Source organism: Caretta caretta, chromosome 14 (genome assembly GCF_965140235.1).
Source record: "Caretta caretta isolate rCarCar2 chromosome 14, rCarCar1.hap1, whole genome shotgun sequence".
Taxonomy (NCBI): domain Eukaryota; kingdom Metazoa; phylum Chordata; order Testudines; family Cheloniidae; genus Caretta; species Caretta caretta.
This window is the reverse complement of record NC_134219.1, coordinates 49,407,390-49,433,408: the sequence shown is the minus strand read 5'-3', so window position 1 is coordinate 49,433,408 and position 26,019 is coordinate 49,407,390. Positions and strand designations below refer to the sequence as shown.

Below are 26,019 nucleotides of genomic sequence, written 5' to 3'. Positions count from 1 at the left end.
TTCTAACTGCAGTTGTGTCTGACTGTTACAGGGGCCGCAAGGCGAGCCAGGCCCCCCAGGTCAGCAGGGAACTCCAGGCACCCAGGTAAGGAATACCCTTGCCCTGAAACAGCCCAGCTCTGGGGACTCGGGGTCCAGTGGGGCTGGGAGTCAGGACTCCTGGGTTGCGTCCCCGCTCTGGGTGGGGAGTGGGGTCCAGTGGATTAGAGCAGGGGGAGCTGGGAGCGACTCCTGGAGTCTCTCCCTGGCTCTGGGTGGGGAGTGGGGGCTAGATCTGACCATGTGTCTCTCTTTCAGGGATTGCCTGGCCCACAAGGTGCTATGGGGCCCCCCGGAGAGAAGGTGAGTGCCCCAAACCTCCCCTGCTCCCCTGGTGTTGTGTAGCCCCCACCCCCTGCACCAGCCTGGCTCACACAATGAGGGTCTCTGCTCTGCCAGCTCTGAGCTCTGCTTTTCTCTCTCTCTCTGCAGGGTCCCAGAGGCAAACCTGGCCTCCCCGGCATGCCGGGGTCCGACGGGCCTCCCGTGAGTAACCTGCTCACCCCAGCTACTCCTCTCCTTCCTTCTACCCTCTCCTCCTAGCACCCTGGCCCCCAGATTCCCCCAGCCCCAGAATGGCAATACGGCAGCCATATTTAACAGGAAGTGAGCCCATACTGTTGGCATCCTGCACGGCATGGCTCCCTCCCGCCCCTGGGGCGAGACCCCGGCAGCCATGTTTAACAGGAAGTGGGCCAGTGCCATTTCCTCTTGACGTCTGGCCTGACCTTGGCATGGGTGCAAGGGTGGGGCAGCCATGCTTAACAGGAAGTGAGCTCATATTTCCTGTAGAGGCCCCTGTCACGGAGTCCCTGGGCGATGCTCTGGAACTGCTCCCCATGAAGCCAGTCAGGACTCTGGGGCAGTCGCCTTCCTGTGAGCAGCCTGTCTGCAGGACACACAACTCACCCGGCTTCCACCTTCCTGGGTCTGACCTCGGAGCATTCAGCCTCCTCTGCCCCTCCGTGCGCTTCCCACAGCGAGTCCATCCAGGCGGGGTCCTGGGGAAGCCAGAGGGTCCTGTCCCCCAACTCCGCAGTCAGACGTGACTCTCAGCCAGCCAGTAAAACAGAAGGTTTATTAGATGACAGGAACATGGTCTAAAACAGAGCTTGCAGGTGCAGAGAATAGAACCCCTCAGCTGGGTCCATTTTGGGGGGCAGTGAGCCAGACAACCCCGTCTGCCCTTCACTCCATGTCCCAGCCAGCCCCAAACTGAAACTCCCCCCAGCCCCTCCTCCTCTGGGCTTTGCCCCTTTCCCGGGACAGGAGGGCACCTGATTCCTTTGTTCTCCAACCCTTTAGCTCTCACCTTGCAGGGGAGAAGGGCCCAGGCCATCAGTTGCCAGGTGTCGGCCATTCCCTGTGTCCAGACCCCTGCACACACCTGCCCTCTAGGGCTCTGCAACGATCGTACACCCTTATCCCACCCCCTAGATACTTAAGAACTGCATAGGGAAACTGAGGCACCCCCACGCTATTCAGAGGAAACATTAAGAACAGTCCCATTTTGTCACAGCCCCCTCATCACAGAGATGCTCTTGAGCAGTGCCCCCTCCCCGCTTTGGGGCAATGACTGGTGGCCATGTTTAACAGGAAGTGAGCCCATACCACTTCCTGTTGGCCCCCCCACTCACACCCCTGCTCATGGGGTGAGGACTTGGCAGCCATGTTTAACAGGAAGTGAGCCCGTACCACTTCCTGTTGGCCCCCCTCTCGCACCCCTGCTCATGGGGTGAGCACTTGGTGGACATGTTTATCAGGAAGTGAGCCTGTACCACTTCCTGTTGGCCCCCCACTCGCACCCCTGCTCATGGGTGAGGTCCTGGTGGCCATGTTTAACAGAAAGTGAGGTAGCATCACTTCCTGTTGGCCCCCAACTCTAACCCCTGCTCATGGGGTGAGGACTTGGCAGCCATGTTTAACAGGAAGTGAGCCCGTACCACTTCCTGTTGGCCCCCCTCTCGCACCCCTGCTCATGGGGTGAGCACTTGGTGGACATGTTTATCAGGAAGTGAGCCTGTACCACTTCCTGTTGGCCTCCCACTCGCACCCCTGCTCATGGGTGAGGTCCTGGTGGCCATGTTTAACAGAAAGTGAGGTAGCATCACTTCCTGTTGGCCCCCAACTCTAACCCCTGCTCATGGGGTGAGGACTTGGCAGCCATGTTTAACAGGAAGTGAGCCCGTACCACTTCCTGTTGGCCCCCCTCTCGCACCCCTGCTCATGGGGTGAGCACTTGGTGGACATGTTTATCAGGAAGTGAGCCTGTACCACTTCCTGTTGGCCTCCCACTCGCACCCCTGCTCATGGGTGAGGTCCTGGTGGCCATGTTTAACAGAAAGTGAGGTAGCATCACTTCCTGTTGGCCCCCAACTCTAACCCCTGCTCATGGGGTGAGGACTTGGCAGCCATGTTTAACAGGAAGTGAGCCCGTACCACTTCCTGTTGGCCCCCCTCTCGCACCCCTGCTCATGGGGTGAGCACTTGGTGGACATGTTTATCAGGAAGTGAGCCTGTACCACTTCCTGTTGGCCCCCCACTCGCACCCCTGCTCATGGGTGAGGTCCTGGTGGCCATGTTTAACAGAAAGTGAGGTAGCATCACTTCCTGTTGGCCCCCAACTCTAACCCCTGCTCATGGGGTGAGGTCCTGGTGGCCATGTTTAACAGGAAGTGAGCTAGTACCACTTCCTGTTGGCCCCCCACTCGCACCCCTGCTCATGGGGTGAGGACTTGGCGGCCATGTTTAACAGGAAGTGAGCTAGTACCACTCACTGTTGGCCCCCCACTCGCACCCCCGCTCATGGGGTGAGGACCTGGTGGCCATGTTTAACAGGAAGTGAGCCCGTACCACTTCCTGTTGGCCCCCCACTCGCACCCCTGCTCATGGGTGAGGTCCAGGTGGCCGTGTTTAACAGGAAGTGAGCTAGCATCACTTCCTGTTGACCCCCCACTCGCACCCGTGCTCATGGGGCAAGGACCTGGTGGCCATGTTTAACAGGAAGTGAGCCTGTACCACTGACCATTCTCACCGAGCAGGCCAGGTGTCCCCCAACACTTGGTTAAAGAGGTTCAGGTCAGAGCTGGGCAGATGAGGGCTATTCCTGCCCCACAGGCAGGGGGCAGTGCCCTTTCCGCAGGAGCGGGGGGTGGGATGTTGGGGTAGCTCCCTGGGCAGGGGGACAGAGCAACACCCAGGGGTTAAGTGCTGTGATGCTGGTGTTAATGATTCATCCCTCTCTGTCTTTTCCCTTTCCCATTCCCATTCCCTCCCTCTCAGGGGCATCCGGGGAAGGAAGGTCCGCCGGGAACCAAAGGTAACCAGGTAAGGGGATAACGTCCGCTCCTGCCCCTTCCCGTCGTCCCCCCCGACCCCAATATCCCCATCTCCCTCAGACACTGGGGTTGAGCCCCGCCCCCAGTCCTAGCCCTTTCAGATTTCGGAGGCCAAGTCACAACCCCCCAGGTGCTAGGGGTGAGGTGCTAAGACCCTGTCCCCCAAGGTGCAGGGGTCAGAGCCCCCAGGTTGGTGGGGTGACATTTCTCCCATCCCTGATTCTAAACCCCCCTAGTAGGGAGCAGGGACCCCAGCGACTCTCCCCTGTGATTGGTCTGATTTCTCTCCATTGCAGGGTCCGTCTGGTCCCCAAGGTCCAATTGGCTACCCAGGCCCACGTGGTGTGAAGGTAAGCGGCTGATTGGTCCCAGGACTTGGCGTGACTCTCTGGGACTGGGATATTACCCACAATTCTTAGTAAGGATGGGTGCAGCCAGGAGGTCCCTGCCCCTCAAGGGGAGAAGAGGATTCTGGCTAGAGTGGAAAACAAGACAAGAGGATTGTAGCCAGTGGGAGCCAGGACTCCTGGGTTCTATCCCAGCTCTGGGAGGGTATTGGGGTCCAGTGGGTTAGACCGGGGGGCTGGGGGCCAGGACTCCTGGGTTCTATCCCCACCTCGGGGAGGGGAGTGGGGTCCAGTGGGTTAGAGTAGGGGGGGCTGGGAGCCAGGACTCCTGGGTTCTCTGCCTAGATCTGTGGCTGGTCTCTGCAGTGCAGCTCACCCTGTTGAACTCTCCCCGTCTCTCCCAGGGCGTGGATGGAATTCGGGGACTGAAGGGTCACAAGGGTGAGAAGGTGAGTTCTGCTTCCCTGACCCTCAACCGCAGGTCAGACATGATGCTGGCAGCACTGCACAGCACCCCCGAGTGCCCGGCTGGGGAAACGGCGCACAGCACCCCCGAGTGCCCGGCTGGGGAAACGGCGCAAAGCACCCCCTGGTGCCCGGCTGGGGGAACGGCGCCCCCTGGTGCCCGGCTGGGGGAACGGCGCCCCCTGGTGCCCGGCTGGGGGAACGGCGCCCCCTGGTGCCCGGCTGGGGGAACGGCGCCCCCTGGTGCCCGGCTGGGGGAACGGCGCCCGGCGCCCCCTGGTGCCCGGCTGGGGGAACGGCGCCCCCTGGTGCCCGGCTGGGGGAACGGCGCCCCCTGGTGCCCGGCTGGGGGAACGGCGCCCGGCGCCCCCTGGTGCCCGGCTGGGGGAACGGCGCCCGGCGCCCCCTGGTGCCCGGCTGGGGGAACGGCGCCCGGCGCCCCCTGGTGCCCGGCTGGGGGAACGGCGCCCGGCGCCCCCTGGTGCCCGGCTGGGGGAACGGCGCCCGGCGCCCCCTGGTGCCCGGCTGGGGGAACGGCGCCCGGCGCCCCCTAGTGCCCGGCTGGGGGAACGGCGCCCGGCGCCCCCTAGTGCCATGCTGGGGGAACTGGTGCACGGCGCCCCCTAGTGCCTGGCTGGGGAACTGGTGCACGGCGCCCCCTAGTGCCCGGCTGGGGAACTGGTGCACGGCGCCCCCTAGTGCCCGGCTGGGGGGATGGTACACGGCGCCCCCCTACTGCTAAACTGGGGGAATGGCGCACAGCACTCCCTAGTGCCCAGCTGGGGAACTGGTGCACAGCGCACCCTAGTGCCAGGCTGGGGGAATGGTGCACGGTGCCCCCTAGTGCCAGGTGGGGTAATGGTGCATGGTGGCCCCTCGTGCCAGGCTGTGGGAATAGTGCACATCTCTCCCTAGCTGCAGACCCCTGACCAGGGATCAGGAAGGGATTTCCCCCTCCCCAGTGTATTCTATGTTTTTTGTTTTAACTCTCTTCCCTCTGCAGCGTCAGGGCCAGCCCCACCTGGAGATGGGACCTGGGCAGGGAGGGCCGGGCGCTGAGGGGGCACCCAGCATTATCTCCCCCATGGGCATGGCTGGCTGGTCCTTGCGTTCATGTGCAGGGTACAGCTGATCGCCGTGGGTGGGGTTAGGCAGGAATTCACCACCCCCCCCCGTATGGTCAGACTGGCAGTGACCTGGGGGGTTCACCTTCCCCTGCAGCCGGGGGTGGGTCATTGGCCAGGATTATCCGGGGGGGGTGTCTCTCACTTAACCCTCTCCCTGCCATTGCAGAGTCTCAGGCCCTGGTGCCCCTCGGCCCCCCCCCCCCGTTCTCTGTAACAGTCCAGTCTCCCGGGGGTTGTGGCACTTTGGTCTCATCTCGTGTGCTGGGTTCGTGTGCGGGGGCAGGGTGGGGCTGGTGGCCTGTGACATACTGGAGATCGGACCGGCTGAGCTGCTGGTTCCTTCTGGCCTTACCTCTCTGGCTGTACGACTGTCACCGGTGTGTCTGTCTGTCTGTGCAGGGTGAGGATGGATTCCCTGGGTTCAAGGGCGACTTCGGGGTGAAAGGAGACAGGGTAAGTTTATGCCCGGAGCCCCTCGCTGCCCGCCTGCTCCTGGCGATGCCAGTCTCATCCACTCCTCTATTCTCTCTGCACCCACAGGGCGAGGTGGGTGTCCCAGGATCCAGAGGAGAGGATGGACCGGAAGGTCCCAAAGGCCGGACCGGACCCTCGGGTGACCCGGGTCCCCTTGGACTGGTGGGAGAGAAGGTGAGGAGCCTGGACAGCATGGGGCAGGACTGGGCAGTGCCGAGCATGAGGGAGTGGGCCCCTGCCCATGTGTCCTGTTCCCTGCCCCCTGAGCCAGCCAGTCCCTGCCCTGGGCCCAGATGGGAGACGGCCCCCCCAAGTGGGGAAAGGCCATGTGTCCCATTCCCTGCCCCCCTGAACGGCCAGCCCCCCACCCTGGGGCTGGATCAGAGCCGGTGCCCCCAAGTGGGGAAAGGCCCCATGTCCCATCCCCCTAATCCCATCTCTCTCTCTCTTGCAGGGGAAGCTGGGCGTACCAGGTCTTCCCGGATACCCAGGACGGCAAGGCCCGAAGGTGAGTGCTGTGGATGGTGGGTCTACCCCCTCTTCCCCCCACTCTGCCCCCCAGCACTCCCCCTAACCCCATCTCTTCTCTCTCCACAGGGATCTCAGGGCTTCCCTGGATTCCCTGGCAGCAATGGTGAGAAGGGTGCTCGGGTGAGTAACCCTCCATCATGGCTCCGCGCACCCCCAGCATGGCTCCCCACCACTGCCCCCCGGTGGAGCTGGGTCCTTGTTTCCCTCTGCAGGAGGCATCCCCATGGGGGAAACTGTTGGGAGGATCTTGGGGGGGGGGTACAGGTTCTGCTGGGTGGGGCTGACACCCACCAGGGATGGATCAGAACTGGGACTTACTAGTGGGGCTGGGTGAATCACAGAATCATAGAATATCAGGGTTGGAAGGGACCTGAGGAGGTCATTTAGTCCAACCCCCTGCTCAAAGCAGGACCAATCCCCAATTTCTGCCCTGATCCCTAAGTGGCCCCCTCAAGGATTGAACTCACAACCCTGGGTTTAGCAGGTCAGTGCTCAAACCACTGAGCTAAGAGTGAGAGGCTGTTGGGGGGTGGGGGAGGGTCTTCCAGGGACGGGCTGGATGAGGGGGTGGTTCTAGGTGGGGGTGTCTGCAAATCCCTGGGTGGGGTGGGCTCCCCATGGGGGTTGGAGTTGGGGGTCCCTGTAGAGCTGCAAATAGGGTGTCCTATGGGTGGGGTCTCTGTAGATCCCTGGATTGGGGGATCCCTATGCAGGTTCTGTGGGGTTGAGGGCCCTGCAGAGCCATGGATGGGGGGGTCTTTATGGGGGCTAAGAGGGGGGTTGGTTCTGGGTGGCGGGTTCCAGGGGTGGGTGTTAGGGGTCCCTGCCAGGCCCAGGCTGGCTGAGGGGTTCCTGTGTGAGCTGGGTGGGGCATGGGGGGTCCCTGTGTGTTTTCCGTGGGTGGGTATATGTCACGGAGTCCCTGGGCAGTGCTCTGGAACTGCTCCCTACGAAGCCAGGCAGGACTCTGGGGCAGTCGCCTTTCTGTGAGCAGCCTGTCTGCAGGACACACAGCTCACCCGGCTTCCCCCTTCCTGGGTCTGACCTTGGAGCATTCAGCCTCCTCTGCCCCTCCGTGTGCTTCCCACAGCCAGTCTGCCCAGGCGGGGTCTTGGGGAAGCCAGAGGGTCCTGCCCCCCAACTCCGCAGTCAGACGTGACTCTCAGCCAGCCAGTAAAACAGAAGGTTTATTAGACGACAGGAACATGGTCTAACACAGAGCTTGTAGATGCACAGAACAGGATCCCTCAGCTGGGTCCATTTTGGGGGGCCGTGAGCCAGACAACCCCGTCTGCCCTTCACTCCATGTCCCCAGCTAGCCCCAAACTGAAACTCTCTCCAGCCCCGCCCTGCTCTGGGCTTTGTCCCTTTCTCGGGCCAGGAGGTCACTGGATTCCTTTGTTCTCCAACCCTTTAGCTCTCACCTTGCAGGGGGGAAAGGCCCAGGCCATCAGTTGCCAGGAAACAGGGTGTTGGTCATTCCCTGTGTCCAGACCCCTGCACACACCTGCCCTCTAGGTCTCTGCAACGATCATACACCCTTATCCCACCACCTAGATACTTAAGAACTGCCTAGGGGAAACTGAGGCACCCCCACAATATTCAGAGGAAACATTAAGAGCAGTCCCGCTTCGTCACAGTATATTATGGATCCCTGAAGGGCCCTGGCTGGCTGAGTTCTCCCATGGGTGCCCATGCCCTGTCTGTGTTTCACTGACTCTCTCTGTTGCAGGGTCTATCCGGGAGGCCAGGGCCCCGGGGCGAGCGCGGCCCCTCGGTGAGTGTGTGGGGGAGGCAGGGGGGTTAGTGCAGCCAAGTCTCTGGGCTCCCCCCAACCATCCTCACTCCCCGCGATCCATCTCTTCACATCTGTCCATCCTTCCATCTGTGTTCTCCTTCCATCCAGCCCTCCGTCCTCCCATCCCTGCCCCAGTCCTCAGTCCCAATCCCCTTCCATCCGTTCCTTCTCATCTGTCTGTCCATCCTTCCCTCTGCTTTCTCCATCCGAAACCTCCATCCCCTCCTTCTCCCATCCACGTTTCTTCTGTCCATCCATCCATCCGTGCCCAGTGCAGGCCTCCCCATCCCAGCCCCTGCCCCACACATGGATCCCCACCTCACCCAGTCCCCAGTGAGGTCATGCCCATGACCCCTGGAGCCAGCCACTCCCCTGCCATGGGGCTCACCCCCCAGCTTGACTCATACATGTTGTGTCCCCTCTGGGCTCCACCCTGCCTTGGCACAGGGCTTCAGGGCTGGGCCCCTCTCTGGTGGGGAGGCAAATATCCCCCTCCACCTACCTTCCTTAATCCTCCCATCTGGGGTTGGGGGGATCCGGCATTCCCCTACCAGGGCTGGGGGTCATGTGCCCATCATGTGTCCTACGTGGCTGGTGGGTCCCTCCCGTCTGCTGCCTCCACCCCTGAGATCCTCCTGAATGCCCCCAGGTCACTGTGTGGCCTGCTCGGGTTCTGCCCCCTGGGAAGTGGGGGTTGGAGGATGGAAGGGGGCAGAGCCAGGGCTCAGACACTCACCCGCCTCTGTCTCATTCCTCCAGGGTCCCAGGGGCCAGCGGGGGCCGCGAGGAGCCACTGGAAAGCTGGGGGCAAAGGTGGGTGCTGGGGGAGGGGCTGGGGCACCGGGTCTGTCCGTTGGTCTGAGTGTCGGGGTGGGGTGGGGTGGGGTGGGGTCAGTGTGTCACAGGGTTGGGTCTGGGCAGGGCTCAGATGTCAGCAAGTGTGAGTAGGCTCTGGGTGTGCAAACGTGCAAGGCTGAATGTGTTCCTTTGTGTGTCCCTGTCTGTGTGTGTGTGTGTCTCCTGTCTGCATGTGTGTGTCCCATCTGCGTCTCTCTGTGTGTCCCTGTGTGTGTGTCCGTGTGTGTCCCCGTATGTATGCGTGTCCCTGTGTGTCTGTCTCTGTGCATCTGTGTGTGTGTGTGTGTGAAAATGGGCGTGTGTACATGCACAGGGATGAATGTACACATTTGTGCACACGTGTCAGTGTGTGTTGGAAGGGGACATGCTTCCGGTTGCCCCTCACATTTGTCTCCCCCTGCAGGGCACCTCTGGCGGTGACGGCCCCCACGGCCCTCCAGGGGAAAGGGTGAGTGTGAGCGTGGCATGGGGGGGACCTGGGTGTGCAAAGAGCCCTGGGCACTGGGCACCACCCTTCGCTGCACCAGCTGGGCCTGGAACACCACTGCTGGGCCTCGTGCAGCCTCCCCTGCCTTGTGCCCATGCCTGTTCACCTCTCCAGGGCCCTGTGCGACAGGTGTGCCAGGCATGGGTCACATTAGTGCAACACTCGCAGTAGGCCTCTGCTCACCACCGCCAGGCCTCATTCAGCCTGCCCTGTCCAAATGTCGCTATCACTGTTCAGCCTCTCCGTGAGCCGGCTCCAGATTTGTTGGTGTGAGGGGCAGGTCACGGCAGTGCAATGCTTGCACGGCCCCAGTCACGGCTGCTGGGCCCGGCACGGTGCACAGCAGCCTCAGTAGGTCCCTGGTGCAAGGGACGGGTCACTGCCATGCGACACGGCTGGCTTTGTGCAGTTGGCCTCCTGGTACAACACTGGCCTGGCCCCTGCTCGTGACGCCTGCACCTGGCCGTGCTGGCCTCCAGCTGGTGTCCGTGGGGCCAGGCATTGTTCTTCCTGCCCCCCCAGCCCCCCTAACCTCCGCTCTGCTCTCCACAGGGACTCCCGGGCCCCCAGGGGCCAAACGGCTTCCCCGGACCCAAAGGACCACCGGTGAGTAACATACCCTACCTACTGGCTCCCCTGCCCCTCTGCCTGCCCCCAGCCCCTTGCCGGCTCCTCAGCCCCCTCCCCCTGCATCCAAGCTACCCCACACCTGCTCTCTAGCCTCCTTGCTGGCTTCTCAGCCCCCTCTCACCTGCTTTCCAGCCTTCCTGCCTGCATCCCAGCTCTCTCCCACTGCCATTCCCACCCGCCTGCTCCCTGGCCCCCCAGCTGGCTCCCCTGCCCTCCTGACTGCTCCCCAGTTCCCTCCCCCTGCGATCTCCCCCTGTCCCACTGACCTCTCCTTTTTCCTCCCCACAGGGCCCCCCTGGCAAGGACGGGCTTCCCGGGCATCCCGGTCAGCGAGGAGAAGTCGTATGTGTCTCTGTTACTGAACTGTTGGGCTTTGGATACTTTTCTCTTACCCCTGTGTTGCTCTGTGGTTCCTCCCGTGTTACACTCTGGTTCCTCCTGGGTTACACCTAAGTAACTCCAGGCTACTTCTGGAAACTTCCTCATTACTCCTCACATAGTACCTTGTTACTTTCTGATTATTCCCCCTGTTCCTCCTTTCTTACTACCATGTTACTCTCTGATTACTCTCATGTTACTCTCATATTACACCTCACATACTCTGGCGTTACTCTCTGGTTACTCCCACGTTACCCCAAATTACTCCATTACTCTCTGGATACTCCTGTGTTACCCTTCACATGCTTCTATGTTACGCTTTGGATACTCCTGTTACTCCTCTTTCACTCCCGCTTTGCATTCTGGTTGCTCACATGTTACTCTCTGGATACTCCTGTATTATTCCTCTCTCACTCCTGCGTTGCACTCTGGTTACTCCCACATTGCTCTCTGTTCACTCCGCTGTTACTCTTGGTTACTCCCACTTTACTCCTTTCTTATGCCCATGTAACTCTCGGTATTCCCATTTTAATCCTTGTACACTGATGTATTACACTGCATTACTCCTCACATACTCCAATGTTAGTCTCTGGTTACCCCCACATTACTGCTCATAAATTCACATTACACTCTGGATTCACCATTGTTACTCCTCACACTTTCCTGTGTTGCTCCTCGCTCACTCCTGTGTGACTCTCCACTTACACTTGGGAGGTGGGGGGCAGAGCCATCTGCCGCGGCTCGTGCTAATGCCCCCATCTCTCTCTGTCTTTCAGGGTTTCCAAGGCAAGACGGGCCCCCCCGGCCCCCCGGGGGTGGTGGGACCTCAGGTAAGAAGTCGGGTGGTGGGGGTTTCCAGGTGGGCTGGGAGAGGCTGTGCCCATAGGGTGCAGTTACTCAGCAGCTCCCCCTGGTGGTGGAAGAGGCAGGGGTCGAAGGGTCTGGCCCATTCCCTGAAGGTCTCACACTGTTTCTTGTCTCCCCCCGCACTAGGGCGCTTCTGGGGAGTCTGGTCCGATGGGGGAGAGAGGTCACCCAGGCCCCCCTGGACCCCCGGGAGAGCAGGGCTTGCCAGGACCCTCTGGGAAAGAAGGAACCAAGGTAAGGAGCTGTGATGCTCCAGTGCGGTGCTAGGGGGCGCTGTGCTGCAGAGAGCAGGGAGGGGGACCCACCTAATCCTCCTTCTCCTTCCCCCGGCGCAGGGAGACCCTGGCCCCCCGGGAGCCCTCGGGAAAGACGGCCCGGCTGGACTGCGCGGTTTCCCCGGTGAGCGGGGGCTGCCTGGCACCCCGGTGAGTACCCGGCCCCCCCGCTCAAATGCCCCCCGCCCGTCCCCGGTGCCAGCAGGCCCTGACCTGTGCTTCTCTCCCGCAGGGCGGCACGGGGCTGAAAGGGAATGAGGGGCCGGCCGGACCCCCAGGACCCGCAGTGAGTATGATGTGGGGACCCTCGCACCAGCCCCTCCCTCAACTCCTTCCCCCCAACTATTCCCCTAGGCCCCCACCTCCCCAACCCTTCTCTGACCTCCCTTTCCTCACTCCCCCATCAGCCCCTCTCCTCCCTAACCTCCTACCTCTAACCCCCCTGATCCGCCCCCTCCCTCACCCCTGATCCCGGTCCCCGCAATGTGTGTTGGGGGGACCCTGCTGTGGGGGGCAGCAAGTGACTCCTCCTCTCTCTTCCCCCAGGGCTCGCCCGGAGAGAGAGGTGGCCCTGGACAGGGCGGCCCCATCGGACCCCCAGGCAGACCGGGCCCTCAAGGGCCCCCAGGCCCCGCTGGAGAGAAAGGAGTTCCTGTGAGTAGGGGGCACAGAGGGCATGGGGGGAGTGGGGCTTAGTCGGATGCAGGGGGGGATGGGAGCCAGGACTCCTGGGTTCTATCCCAGCTCTGGAAGGGGAGTGGGGTGTCGTGATTAGAGCAGGGGGGCCTGGGAGCCAGGACTCCTGGATTCTATCCTGGCTCTGGGAAGGGAGTGGGGCCTAGTGGGTTAGAGCAGGAGAGCGGGGAGCCAGGACTCCTGGGTTCTGTTCCCAGTACTGGGAGGGGAATGGGGTCAGGTGGGTTACAATGGGGGATGGGTTGGAGCCAGGACTCCTGGGTTCTGTGCACCTCACTCCACTCTGTTTCTCCCTAGGGTGAGAAAGGTCCCATAGGCCCCGCTGGCCGTGACGGAGTCCAGGGTCCCGTTGGGCTGCCTGGCCCAGCAGGGCCCCCGGGGGGTGCTGGTGAGGATGGCGATAAGGTAAGGCCCTGTCTGTGTCTGTGTCCTGACCCTGCATGCGGCAATGGGCTAAACCCCCCTTCTCCTCTCTCCGCAGGGCGAGGTGGGTGAGCCGGGCCAGAAGGGTGGCAAAGGCAACAAGGGAGAGCACGTGAGTATGAGCTTGGAGCTCCCCTGACCCGAGACAGGGGCTGATCCCCCCCCCCTTCCTGCCCGGGATATCTCTGTGTCTCAGCACCACTGACCCCCGTCTTCTTCCTTCCAGGGTCCCCCAGGCCCCCCAGGTCCCATGGGCCCAGTCGGGCAGCCTGGAGCAACTGTAAGTACCTTGCACCCCTCAGATAGCCTTCTGCAGCTGGTAGCAAGGGGCTGTGCCAGCTCTGGGCAGGGCGGGACGACGGAGCTGAGTTGGCTCCATGCAGGGCAGGGCGTGGAGCTGATGGGGATGGAGCTGGCTGGCTCCATGCAGGGCAGGGCGTGGAGCTGATGGGGATGGAGCTGGCTGGCTCCATGCAGGGCAGGGCGTGGAGCTGATGAGGTTGGAGCTGGCTGGCTCTGTGCAGGGCAGGGCGTGGAGCTGATGGGGATGGAGCTGGCTGGCTCCATGCAGGGCAGGGCGTGGAGCTGATGAGGTTGGAGCTGAGTTGGCTCCATGCAGGTCAAGGGGATGGAGCTAGGTTAGCCCCGTTCAGGGCAGGGGGATGGAGCCAGGTTGGCTCCATGCTGGGCTGGGGGACAGAGCTGAGGGTGATGGAGCCGGGTCTGCTGTTTGCCAAGCTGGATGAGGGAGCTGGGTTGGGTCTGTGCAGGGCCTGGGTGATGGAGCCTGGTTGGCTCCCTGGCTGGGGGTGCGTAGCTGAGGGTGATGGAGCCCGGTCTGCTCCGTGCTTGGCAGAGGGTCCCTGTCTCCTGGCAGCGCAGTGTCCCAGCCCCTCACTCATGCCATGGGGTGAGGTGCTTGGTTCCTGATGGCACAGGGGCCCCACATCGCACTGATGGAGTGTGGGTGGGATTCCAGGGGGTCCCGTCAATGGGGAACGGTGGTGGCAGAGTTTCCCGCTGCTCCCACAGCGACGAGACCTCCCCCAACTCCCCTGCCCACTCAGTGAGTCCCGTCTCCCTGGGGCCACTCGCAGCCTGTCTCACTCTTTCTCGTGTCTGTGTCGAGGGGGCTGACGGGGAGCCGGGCGCTCGGGGCCCCCAGGGCCACTTTGGGGCGAAGGGCGACGAAGGAACCCGCGGATTCAACGGGCCGCCTGGCCCCATCGGGCTGCAGGTGAGTGGGGCCTGTCACTGGCCTTGCAGGGTTGCACCCTCTGTCCCCCATTGAGCCACTCCGGTGCCCTGGCCCTGCCCCTGCACCTGGCCCCACCCCCGTGCTCCATACCTTCCCCCTGTCTCCGTCCTCTCCCCTGGACCCAGACCCGACCCGAGCCCCGCTACCTAGCCATGGCCCCAGCCCTAGCCACACAGTCCGTCCTCCCTAAGTAACACCTGTCCCATGGTGCAGTTCTAGCTGGGGACAGGATTCCCCTTCACTTCCTGTCCCAAACTGCTGGGCAGCATGAAGGTGCGACCACTGGCCAGTTGTTGCTGGGTCCCACCCCCAAGCCAGCTATTCTGGGAGGTGGGGGAAGCTATCCCTGTGTGCCCTCCTCCCCACCTACCTGGATCCAGATGTGTCCCTCCCTCTGGACCACCATCCCATCCTGAATCCAGATGTGTCCCTCCATCTCTCCCCCCCATCCTCCAGATCCAGATGTGTCCTAGGTCTAGAACCCTCTTCATCCCAAATCTAGATGTGCTGCCTGCTTCCGCCATCTCCCTCAATCCAGATGTGCCTCTTGATCTGCCCTCTCCCCCCAGTCCAGATGTGCCCCGCACTGACGCTCTCTGTCTCTCCTTAGGGTCTGCCGGGCCCGGCGGGGGAAAAGGGCGAGACAGGTGACGTGGGCCCCATGGTAAGTGACCCTGGCTGCTCCCCATTCCCAGTTCCCCCTCCAGGTGGGAATGTCCCAGAGCTCCCCTCACCTTGTTCTTTCTCCCCACAGGGCCCCCCAGGACCACCGGGGCCGCGTGGCCCAGCCGGACCCTCCGGAGCCGACGTAAGTGCCACCCCCGCCCCCCACCCCTGTCAGCTCTGCCCAGGGCATCCCCGGAGGTAACCAGCTCTGCTCTCTCCCCCTGCAGGGACCCCAAGGCGGCCCTGGAGGCATTGGCAACCTGGGCCCCCCTGGAGAGAAGGTAGGTGGTGGCAGGACACCTGGGTTCTCTCCCAGCCCTGGGGGTGTGTGGAGGGGCAGTGGGGGCTGGTAGATTTCATGGAGTGAAGGGCCCATTCTCTCCAGCCTGGCCCCTGGACAGAAGCGGGCAGAGAATCTCTCCCTGTCACCCTGTGCTCAGCCCCGCGACTTGGCTGGACTGACGCCTGTCAGCTTCCAGGGGACCAAGCCTGGGGACGCGACAGCTGAGCCCAGGAGGGCCCCAGGGGCCCCAAGGGCCGACACCCCTGTGATGGCAGGGACCTGATCCGCTGAGCCCAGCCGGTGACCCATACCCCGCGCTGCAGGGGAAAGGGAAACCCCCCAAGGGCCCTGCCTGTCTGTCCTGGGGGAGATTCCTTCCCTGCCCCCAATCTGGGGACCCGCAGCATGTGAGCCAGACTCAGCAGCCAGACAGAGGTGTCTCTGGAGCCGTTCAGAGCACCAGCCCCCACTGTGTGGTGCCCCGTCTCCAGCTGGGCCAAGCCCGGATGCTTCCGAGGAAAAGCCCCAGAGACAGCTGGCCAATTGAGTCTCGGGGAGCAAATCCCCTCCTGACCCTGCCGCCCTGCAGCCTGAGACTGGATGAGTCACTGTCCTTGTGCAGAGCATGCAGAGGGCAGTGCAGGTGACCCTGTTCTCCCCATAGCCCGTGAAGGGAGGGGACGCATGGAGGGACTCAGAGTCACAGACTGCAGGAGTCAAAGGGACCCACCACCACTCGCCCATGGGAATGTGGGGCTGGAGCAGGACTCCTGGGTTCTGTCCCAGCTCGGGGAGGGGAGGGGAGTGGGATCTAGTGACACAGGGCCTGTCGGCTGCTGCTGCGCTGTGGCTCCTGGGACCATCCAGAGGGGGACCGGTCGGAGCGTGAGCGCTGATGTCTCTCTCATTTCAGGGTGAGCCTGGCGAGTCGGGGGCCCCCGGCATCCCCGGGGAGCCAGGAGTCAAGGTGAGTCTTCGGGTCCCCCTGCTCCTGCTCCCTCGCACATCCTACCTGGCAGCACGGCCACTAACCCCCTGGAAATCCCCTCCCCCCATTTGTCCCTCTCCTACCCCCCTGGGGCTCCCCCGGGTCCTCGCCCACACCTGGCTGCCCAGCCCCTATCCCATGGGATGGCCTCGCTGCGTCCCCCACCAAGGAGCCCCCCGAGCTCTTCTTCATCCCCTGTACTGGGGCCCTGCCTGCTATGGGAATCAGTGGCCAGCTCCCCACATTTGTCTCTTCCTTATTAAGGCCCACCCAGAGCTGTCAGCCTCCAGCCAGGGACCCCTTCTTGGGGGGTGTCTCCTGTCAGGGGCCCCCAGAGCACTGCTCCCCCTAGCCAAAGGCCCCTCAGGGCCCATCTGTCCCCATGCCTTGCGGGGGGAGACCCGGGGCCGGGCCTGGCCTTTCCCCCACCCAGTGAGGACCACCCCAGAGCCCCTTTCTTCCAACAGGAACCCCCCCAAGTCTGGAGTGCTCCCCGCTTCCTGGCTGTGGACCCCACCCCAGAGACACTGGGGCCAGGACCCCTCCCCCCTGACAGGCCCCCACAGAAGAGACTCCTTCCCCCGCACACATGGGGGATCTCCCCAAGGGACACTGGGACTGGGACCCCTCCCCTAGAGCTGACCCCCAGAGCTCTGCCCTCAGCCAGGCTACTCCCCTCATCCTCCCCCTCCTCACGAACCCCACACTGACTGATACCCCCCTGCATGCTCTGTCTCCTTCCCAGGGCCCGCGAGGAGAGCGAGGGGAGAAAGGAGAAACGGGAGCCGCCGGTGCAGCTGGACCCCCTGGAGGGAAAGGGCCCCCTGGAGACGACGGGCCCAAGGGGAACCCTGTGAGTGACGCGGCGCAGAGACCGGAGGAGGGGGAGCCAGGACTCCTGGGTTCTATCCCAGCTCTGGGAGGGGAGTGGGGTCTAGTGGTTAGATCGGGTCGGGATGTTGGGAACCAGGATTCCTAGGTTCTGTGCCTGGCTGTAGGAGGAGGTGGCTCAGGCTAATTAATTCCTGTCTCTTCCAGGGTCCTGTTGGTTTCCCAGGGGATCCGGGCCCCGTAGGTGAAATGGGCCCCAGGGTAAGTATCAGCCCCATGCATTGTCCTCCAGGTCCCTGCAGTCTGGGGGCAGGGGAGGTGCTCGGAGGTCGGGTGGGGATCCAGGGGGAATGCAGCAGGGTTTGGGGCCCTCCAGCTGGGGTTTGGGGTCCCTGCTGAGGCCTCCTGCTGACTCAGGGCTTGTTTTCCCCCTCCAGGGCCAGGACGGGGCAAAGGGCGAGCGAGGCGAGGATGGGGAACCCGGGCAGCTGGTGAGTGACCAGGGCTCTGGAGCAGGGCCCTGATGGGGTCCCCCCCCCGACGGTTTGGAGTGGATCTCCCCTGACATTTGGACTGGACACCGCACCTGTGTCCCCAGCGCTCCGGATGGGATCTGTGCCCCTCCGAGTCCCCCCAACAGTCTGATCAGACTCCGCGCGCCCCCCCAATTTCCAGATCGGGTCCCTCTCTGGATTCCTTTCTTTCCGACTTTCCTGATTGGCCCCTCTGATGTTCTGGATTGGAACCCGCCTCCGATGTTCCGGATCCCCCTCTCTGATTGTATCTGCCCCCAGCCTGCTCTGGGTTCCCCTGTTCTGGATCAGACCCCCCCCCCCATCCCTGGGTTCTCCTTTCCCTCATGTTCTGGATCAGATTCCCCTCCTCTCCGGGTTCCACTCTCTGTGATGTTCTGGATGAGATTGGTTCTCCTAACTCCAGCGCTCTCTCTCTCTCTCTCTCTCTCTCTCTCTCTCTCTAGGGCTCGCCAGGCCCGACAGGAGAGAATGGCCCCCCAGGCCCTCCAGGGAAGAGGGTAAGTGATGGGACTGTCTGGGCCCCCCTGCCCTGCCCAGGTCACCCCTCTCCTCTTGCCGTCCCCCAGGAGCAGGGCAGAGGCGTCCTGCTGTCCCAGCCACTGTGTGATAGGGACTCTGACCGGCACAGGACAAAATCCCCTGCACCTACAGAGACCCCCCCCGCACTCCGGGCACCCACCCCCTCTGCAGCCACAGTGACCCCGCCCGCAGGGGTCAGCAGACACACGCAAGCGCACATAAATCCGGCTCCCTGGGAATCTCATTGCGGGGAGGGTGGGGCTGGGATTTGTGAAGCCGCCTCTGGCACCGAGGACAGGAAATTCCTTCCCGTCCCAGGCAGCAAGCGAAACGCCCAGCCCAGAGTGCGGCAGCTAATGCCAGGGAAACCTCTTAGCTCTAGGGACCCCTCCCGCCCCACACCGAACCAGCCGGTCCCTGCCCTGGGGCCGGGTCTGAGCCAGTGCCCCATAGAGGGGAAAGGCCCCGTGTCCCATTCCCTGCCCCCCTTGAGCCAGCCAGTCCCTGCCCTGGGGCTGGATGGGAACCGGCGCCCCCTAGAGGGGACAGGCCCCGTGCCCCATTCCCTGCCCCCTGAGTCAGCCAGTCCCTGCCCTGGGGCCGGGTCTGAGCCAGCGCCCCCTAGAGGGGGAAAGGCCCCGTGCCCCATTCCCCACCCCCTGAGCCAGCCAGTCCCTGCCCTGAGGCCGGGTCTGAGTCATTACCCCGTAGAGGGGGAAAGGCCCCGTGCCCCATTCCCTGCCCCCTTAGCCAGCCAGTCCCTGCCCTGGGGCTGGATGGGAACCGGCGCCCCCTAGAGGGGACAGGCCCCGTGCCCCATTCCCCACCCCCTGAGCCAGCCAGTCCCTGCCCTGAGGCCGGGTCTGAGCCATCACCCCGTAGAGGGGGAAAGGCCCCGTGCCCCATTCCCTGCCCCCTGAGCCAGCCAGTCCCTGCCCTGGGGCTGGATGGGAACCGGCGCCCCCTAGAGGGGACAGGCCCGTGCCCCATTCCCTTGTTCACCCCCCGTCTCCTCTCTCCGCAGGGCCCCGCAGGCTCCCCGGGTCCCGAGGGGCGTCAGGGTGAGAAGGGCACTAAGGTAAGTGAACCAGGCTCCGTGGGCTCTTCCCCCAGGTGGGGTCTCTGCTGGGGAGGTGTTGGGTCCCGGATCCCCTGGGGTCAGACCCAGCTCGGAGCTCCCCAGAGACGAGGTGCAGCGGGGTCTGTCCCTAGGCCCAGGGCCCAGGCTGGGAGCTCCCAGTACAGCCAGCCAGGCCGCGGCCCAGCCACGCCAAGGGCTCCTGTCCCACGGTGCACTGGGGTCGGTGTGATGGGGAGCCCCAGGATGGTCGCTGACCCCAACGAGGTGGGTGATGCCAAGGAACCCCCGCCACAGCTGTGAACCTGTCGCCCATCCCCGAGCTCACCCTGCCCCTCTGTCCCCCAGGGCGAGCCAGGTGCCGTGGGACCTCCTGGCAAGACTGGCCCTGTGGGGCCCCAGGGACCGGCCGGCAAGCAGGGGCCTGATGGGCTGAGAGGCATCCCTGGCTCAGTGGTAAGTGACAGCCAGCTGCATGCCAGCAGGACTCCTGGGTTCTATCCCCAGCAATGGGAGGGGCGTGGGGGCTGGTGGGTTAGAGCGGGGGGGGCTGGGAGCCAGGATTCCTGGGTTCTATCCCCGGCTCTGGGAGGGGAGTGGGGGCTGGTGGTTAGAATGGGGAGCCAGGACTCCTAGGTTCTATCCCGGCTCTGGGAGGGGGGGGTCTGACCCCAGCTCCGCAATCCATGCTTGTATTTCCCGGCCTGCTGATGGATCCCTGAGCCCCAGACACACAGGGGCTGGTCTCAGCTGCCCCCCCCTCCCGCTGTAAATCCAGAACTGCCCTCCCCCGATGCCAATGGGCTGAGAGTGGAGCTTTCCCCACTGCAGGCCTGTCCAGGGCAGTCAGCGCATGAGACCCACTGCCTCCGACTGGGGAGCCCCAGAAGGGTGGGGTGCAGGACCCCTGCCTCCAGGCCGGGAGTCCCAGAGCAGGGTGGGGCCTCTGGGGCTGGGCTGTGGGGGGCAACCCTGGGGCATGGTCAGGGCAGCGTTTAGCTCTAACCTCTTCTCTCCATCCTCCGCAGGGAGAACAAGGCAAGCCGGGTGCGACGGGCCAGGCGGGCCCCCCGGGACCTGTGGTGAGTGTGACTCTGCCCTCCCCTGTGACAGCATCCCCAGCTGGGGAGCCCCCTCTCCTCCCCGGCTAACCGGTCGGCTTGTGTCTCCCTGCAGGGCCCCCCGGGGCTGCCCGGCCTCAAAGGGGACTCCGGAGCCAAAGGAGAGAAGGTGAGCGGGGAGCACACGGGGGGCACACAGCCTGTGTGTGAACGCACAATACACCAGCGGGTGGGGGGGAATGATACACGCCCCGTGCACCCGTGTGCACCAGCGTGTGCCACGTGACACCAGCCCACGCCACGCAGCGCCCGGGAACATGCCAGCGCACACGTGGTGCACAGTGCCGGTGAACGCAGCGAGAGTCAGGAACGCCCACGACACGCACATCACGAGTGTGGCACAAGCGATACACAAGCCTGTGTGAACGAGGCACATCAGCACAACAGCGTGCGAGTATCCCTGGGGTGCACATCCCACAGCCTGCACAAGGGTGTGTGAGAGCCCGGGACAGAGACCCCGCACAGACCCCTCCCCACACACTGTCCGTATCAACACGCCCAGGCTGTCCCACACACAGCCCTCGATGCCTTCCCCCATCTGTCTGTCCTGCAGTGACCACTGTCTGTCTTTCCCCAGGGCCATCCTGGTCTGATCGGTCTGATCGGGCCTCCAGGCGAGCAGGGAGAGAAAGGAGACCGGGGCCTGCCTGGCCCGCAGGGCTCCCTGGGGTCAAAAGGAGAGACTGTGAGTATTGGGGTGGGGGGGAGTTCTCCACTGCCAGACCCCCTGCCAGAGACCCCTGCCATGTGGGGAGCAGTGGGAGCTTGGGGGGCCAGGAGCCAGGATTCCTGGGTTCTCTCCCCAGCTCTATGAGGGGAGTGGGGTCTAGTGGGTTAGAGCAGGGGGGGCTGGGAGCCAGGACTCCTGGGTTCTATCCCTGGCTCTGGGAGAAGAGTGGGGGGTCTGGTGGGTTAGAGCAGAGGGGATGGGAACCAGGACTCCTGGGTTCTAATCATTGCTCTGAGGGTGGGTGTGGTGAGCAGGGCTGCCCAGGGAGGAGGCTGTGTTGGACCCAGGGCAGACGGGGGGTGAGCGTGGGAGCCCCTGTGAAGTCTGGGCTGTGAGGGGTTAATTGGGGTGCTTCTGTTCTTGCGCTAATTTTGCTCTCTGTTCTCGTCCCTGCAGGGGATCCCTGGTGCTACCGGCCCCATCGGACCTGCCGGGCCCCCGGGCCTTCCTGTGAGTGACCTTTGACCTTCCCCTGTGCCACTTGTGGGTCTGGGCCTCACCCCATGGCCCCCCTGTCTGAGCATCACCTGTAATGGGCCCCGTTTTGTCACCTGCCCCTTACCCTTGTGTCTGGGCATCCCCTGTAACATGCCCGTGACACTACGGGGTGCACTCCAGACTAGGGCAGGGGCTTTGTCATCGGCTGCCCGGTATCCTGGGGTGCCCTACGGTGCCTTGCTGTTGGAGCTCCCAGCCTGGACCCCCCACAACTAGCCCCCAGCATGCATGTTCCCCCCGAGGGCTGGGTACAGCCACCACCTGCTAGCCATTCGCAGGCCACACCCGGCCCCCACCGGCCTGGGTTAGTGCTGCAGGGTGACCCCAGCCCGTTCCCCGCCTCGGCTTGCCCCCCAGACCGTGTGTTCTGCACTATCCAGCCACATGCAGGTCCCACCCCGAGATTTGGATACAGTCACCGCCTGCCAACCATGCCCAGGTCATGCCCGGCCCCACCAGCCTGGGTTAGTGCTGCAGGGTGACCCCAGCCTGCTCCCCACCCCGGTCTGCCCCCCAGGCCGTGTGTTCTGCACTGCCAGCCACGCCCAGGTCACGCCTGGCCCCACCAGCCTGGGTTAGTGCTGCAGGGTGACCCCAGCCCGCTCCCGCCCCGGTCTGCACCCCAGGCCATGTGTTCTGCACTGCCAGCCCTCTCCTGGACAGGCCCGATAGGGGATTTCATGTAGCCGGTAGCCCCACAGATGGCATTACCCACACAGCTCGCAGCCCAGGATTAGGGTCAATAAACAATAGAAGAAGCTTTGTTCACTACAGAGCGGCAGGTGGTCAGTGAGTCCTGGTGACAAGGTGTCGAGGTCAGATGGTCACAGGAGAATAAAGATAAAATGCTGCCCAGATCGAACCCTAACAGGCTGGGCGTGGTCTCTAACCACTGCTGGCCAAGCACCAGGTCGGGGTCTATCCCAGGGGCCGACGGCTGGTTTCTTGTGTCCTCAAAGGTGAAAGAGCTGGGCAGGGAGTGAGAGCATAGGATGTTCGCCCCCCTTGGATAGCTCAGCCCCTGTGACATGCGCGCTCCCGTGGGGACCCCTAGATAATGCTCTGTCCCCCGAGTGAGGGGACATGGAATCGGTGGGACGGGTGAGCTGAGCTCAGGGCACGTCGACACTTGGGAGCTCTCCCATCGGTGGAGTTAATCCACCTCCCCGAGGGGCCGGTGCTGTGTTGGCGGGCGAAGCTCTCCCAGGACAGAGCTGGCCACACGGGGGCAGGTCGGTGTAACTGCCTCACTCAGGGGTGGATTATTCACAGCCCTGAGCAATGTGGTTACACCGATACAGTCTGCAGTGTAGACCTGGCCTCAGCCCTGGTTGTTCCTGCCCCGTCCGTGCCAGAGCACAGCCGCTTGCTAGGTGCTGGCCCATAAGCTCGGACGGCGCCGGGTTGGACGCGAGCCCTTGTCCTTGTCGCCGCCCCAGACCTGTCAGTCGTGACTGCAGCCTGTCTGTGACGTGCGTACGACATGGCTGCATGGGGCCCCGTGAGCTCACGGACCAGCCAGTCACTGGTGTGCAAAGGGACCTCACTAGGTGCATTACAGTGGGGTGTGAATAGAGGGCGATCCTGTCACACCGCCCCTCCCCCTGCCTGAGGGCTGACAGCGCCCCCCACTCCCAGCCCCCCGTGTCTCTGATTGTCCTGTCATTGCTTTACAGGGCCCAGCCGGTCCCAAGGGTGCGAAGGGAGCCACGGTAAGCGCTGTCCCTGGTGCCCCAGCAGGGGGTGCCCTTCCCCCTGCCCCCGTCAGCCCTGCAGCCAGCTGACGTCTCTGTTTTCTCCCCGCCAGGGACAAGCCGGCCCCAAGGGCGAGCGAGGTGTCCCCGGCCCCCCTGGACACCCGGTGAGTGACACCCCCCACTCCCCCCCTGCTTCCCTTTGACCTGCTGCCTCACACCGTCTGTTCCCTGTGCTCTGTCTGCTCCCCCTGGTCCCCGCCCATCCCTCGCTCACAGCGCCGTGCCCCTTGCTGGCTCGGTTACTTACCCTGCCCCCTGCCCTGCCCTGCCCCCCTGTCACGGAGTGTGGGGGAGTCCAGGCCCTGCACCCCTCTTCCTGGGATTCACTGAGACTCTCAGCCAGCCAGTAAAACAGAAGGTTTATTGGACAACAGGAACACAGTCCACAACAGAGCTTGTGGGTACACCCAGGACCCCTCAGTCAAGTTCTTCTGGGGGAGCAGGGAGCTTAGACCCCAGCCCTGGGGTTCCCTGTGTTCCTCCACCCAGCCCCAAACTGAAACTAAACCCACCCAGCAGGTTCCCTTCTGTGGCCTCTCTTCACATTCCTGGGCAGAGGTGTCACCTCCCCCTCCCCCTCCTGGCTCAGGTGACAGGCTCTCAGGTCTCCCATCCCCAGGGCACATTCCCAGGTCAACACTCCCCGCTCCCTGCTGCGTCATCCTCACATCTCTCCCCCCTTCGAGACTGAACTGAGCGGGGTCACGCTGACCAGTGATCTGGGGAAGTTCGGGGCCCCCTCTCCGGGACAGCGCATCCGCTATCAGGTTGGCACTTCCCTTCACGTGGACCATGTCCATGTCGTAATCCTGTAGGAGCAGGCTCCATCTCAGGAGCTTGGCGTTGGCTCCTTTCATCTGGTGCAGCCAGGTCAGGGGAGAGGGGTCGGTGTAGACGGTGAAGTGTCGCCCGAAGAGATAGGGCTCTAGTTTCTTGAGGGCCCACACCATGGCCAGGCACTCCTTCTCGATGGCCGCGTAGTGTTGCTCCCGGGGTAGCAACTTCTTGCTCAGGTACACGATGGGGTGTCTCTCCCCCTTTTCATCCTCCTGCATTAACACCGCCCCCAGTCCCGTGTCGGAGGCGTCGGTGAACACCACAAAGGCCTTGTCAAAGTCCGGGTTCGCCAGAACTGGGCCACTGACCAGAGCCTCCTTCAGCGCCCGGAAAGCCTCCTGGCACTGCTCAGTCCAGACCACCTTGTCTGGCTTCCCCTTCTGGCATAGCTCCGTGATGGGGGTGGCGATGGTGCTAAAGTGGGGCACAAATCTTCGGTAGTATCCTGCCATCCCAATAAAGGCTTGGACCTGCTTTTTGGTGTGGGGAGCGGGCCAGTCTCTGATCACCTCCACCTTGGCTGGTTCCGGCTTTAGGCGGCCGCTCCCCACCCAATGGCCCAGGTAGGATACTTCAGCCATCCTCACCTTGCACTTCTCCGCTTTTACAATCAGCCCAGCCCCCTGGAGTCGGTCCAGCACTTGTCTAATCTGGGACACGTGGTCCTCCCAGGTCTGGCTAAAGACACAGATGTCATCAATATACGCCACGGCAAAACTCTCCATCCCCCTCAGTAGCTGGTCCACCAGGCGCTGGAAGGTGGCCGGCGCTCCCTTGAGGCCGAAAGGCAGGGTCAGGAACTCATAGAGCCCCAGAGGGGTGATAAAGGCCGATTTCAGCCGGGCATCTGCATCCAGCGGCACTTGCCAGTAGCCCTTTGTAAGGTCCATGGTGGTGAGGTACCGAGCTCCTCCCAGTTTGTCTAGGAGCTCATCAGGCCTGGGCATGGGGTAGGCATCAGATTCAGTGATGGCATCAGATACAGTGATGGCATTGAGCTTCCGATAGTCCACACAGAACCGGACCGACCCGTCCTTTTTGGGGACCAGCACCACCGGCGAGGCCCAAGGGCTGGCAGATGGCTGGATCACCCCCAAAAGCCAGCATGTCCCGGACCTCTCTTTCCAGGTCCTGAGCAGTTTTTCCTGTGACTCGGAAGGGGGAGCATCTTATTGGCGGGTGCGACCCTGTTTGCACCCGGTGGACCGTCAGATTAGTGCGTCCAGGCTGGTTGGAAAACAGCTGGCGGTACGGATGCAGCACCTCCCTGACCTCAGCTTGCTGGGCAGGGGTTAGCTGATCCAAGAGGGGAATTGTTTCCAGGGGGGAACCAGCTCTGGTCCCAGGGAATAGATCTACTAAAGGGTCATCTCCCTGCTCTTCCCACTGTCCACACACGGCCAACACCACATTCCCCCTGGCATAATATGGCTTCATCATATTCACATGGTACACCCGGCGGTGGTGCGCCCGGTTCGACAGCTCCACCACATCGTTTACCTCATTGAGCTGCTTGACGACCTTGAAAGGGCCCTCCCAGGCGGCCTGTACTTTGTTCTTTCTCACAGGGATAAGAACCATCACCTGATCCCCGGTGGCGTAGGCACGGGCCCGCGCTGTGCGGTCATACCAGACCTTCTGCTTCCTCTGGGCTCTGGCCAGATTCTCCCTGGCCAGGCCCATGAGTTCAGCCAGTCTCTCTCGGAAGGTCAGGACATACTCCACCACTGACTCTCCATCGGGAGTGGCCTTCCCCTCCCACTCGTCTCTCATCAGGTCCAGGGGGCCCCTCACCCTCCTTCCATATAACAGTTTGAAAGGCAAAAATCCGGTCGACTCCTGGGGCACCTCCCTGTATGCGAACAGCAGGTGAGGTAAGTACTTGTCCCAATCCTGCGGGTGCTGGTTCATAAAGGTTTTCAGCATCATCTTTAGCGTCCCATTGAACCTCTCCACCAGCCCATTGGACTGGGGGTGATAAGCTGAGGCCCAGTCGTGCCGGACCCCACATTTCTCCCACAAGCACCAGAGCAGGGCCGACATGAAGTTGGAGCCTTGGTCGGTCAAGACTTCCTTGGGGAACCCCACTCGGCTGAAAATGGTCAGGAGCGCATCTGCCACGGTGTCTGCTTCAATGGAAGCTAAGGGCACTGCCTCGGGGTAGCGGGTGGCGAAATCTACCAC

General features: G+C 63.0%; 1 protein-coding gene across 1 annotated transcript in view; it reads left to right on the top strand.

Annotated features, from left to right (window-relative positions):
- COL11A2 (collagen type XI alpha 2 chain) overlaps positions 1–26,019 on the top strand; it is a 72,070-nt gene that overhangs the window by 34,775 nt on the left and 11,276 nt on the right. The window contains exons 22-61 of the mRNA XM_075119659.1: positions 32–85; positions 298–342; positions 472–525; positions 3,322–3,366; positions 3,674–3,727; positions 4,129–4,173; positions 5,716–5,769; positions 5,857–5,964; positions 6,245–6,298; positions 6,388–6,441; positions 8,054–8,098; positions 8,879–8,932; positions 9,381–9,425; positions 10,017–10,070; positions 10,383–10,436; positions 11,249–11,302; positions 11,466–11,573; positions 11,675–11,764; positions 11,847–11,900; positions 12,161–12,268; positions 12,608–12,715; positions 12,792–12,845; positions 12,960–13,013; positions 13,863–13,970; positions 14,602–14,655; positions 14,746–14,799; positions 14,885–14,938; positions 15,854–15,907; positions 16,674–16,781; positions 16,967–17,020; positions 17,197–17,250; positions 17,739–17,792; positions 18,839–18,892; positions 19,241–19,348; positions 19,921–19,974; positions 20,069–20,122; positions 20,591–20,698; positions 21,140–21,193; positions 22,918–22,953; positions 23,049–23,102. Of these exons, the coding sequence (XP_074975760.1) occupies positions 32–85; positions 298–342; positions 472–525; positions 3,322–3,366; positions 3,674–3,727; positions 4,129–4,173; positions 5,716–5,769; positions 5,857–5,964; positions 6,245–6,298; positions 6,388–6,441; positions 8,054–8,098; positions 8,879–8,932; positions 9,381–9,425; positions 10,017–10,070; positions 10,383–10,436; positions 11,249–11,302; positions 11,466–11,573; positions 11,675–11,764; positions 11,847–11,900; positions 12,161–12,268; positions 12,608–12,715; positions 12,792–12,845; positions 12,960–13,013; positions 13,863–13,970; positions 14,602–14,655; positions 14,746–14,799; positions 14,885–14,938; positions 15,854–15,907; positions 16,674–16,781; positions 16,967–17,020; positions 17,197–17,250; positions 17,739–17,792; positions 18,839–18,892; positions 19,241–19,348; positions 19,921–19,974; positions 20,069–20,122; positions 20,591–20,698; positions 21,140–21,193; positions 22,918–22,953; positions 23,049–23,102 (2,565 nt within the window). The remainder of the gene's footprint in view (positions 1–31; positions 86–297; positions 343–471; positions 526–3,321; positions 3,367–3,673; positions 3,728–4,128; positions 4,174–5,715; positions 5,770–5,856; positions 5,965–6,244; positions 6,299–6,387; positions 6,442–8,053; positions 8,099–8,878; positions 8,933–9,380; positions 9,426–10,016; positions 10,071–10,382; positions 10,437–11,248; positions 11,303–11,465; positions 11,574–11,674; positions 11,765–11,846; positions 11,901–12,160; positions 12,269–12,607; positions 12,716–12,791; positions 12,846–12,959; positions 13,014–13,862; positions 13,971–14,601; positions 14,656–14,745; positions 14,800–14,884; positions 14,939–15,853; positions 15,908–16,673; positions 16,782–16,966; positions 17,021–17,196; positions 17,251–17,738; positions 17,793–18,838; positions 18,893–19,240; positions 19,349–19,920; positions 19,975–20,068; positions 20,123–20,590; positions 20,699–21,139; positions 21,194–22,917; positions 22,954–23,048; positions 23,103–26,019) is intronic.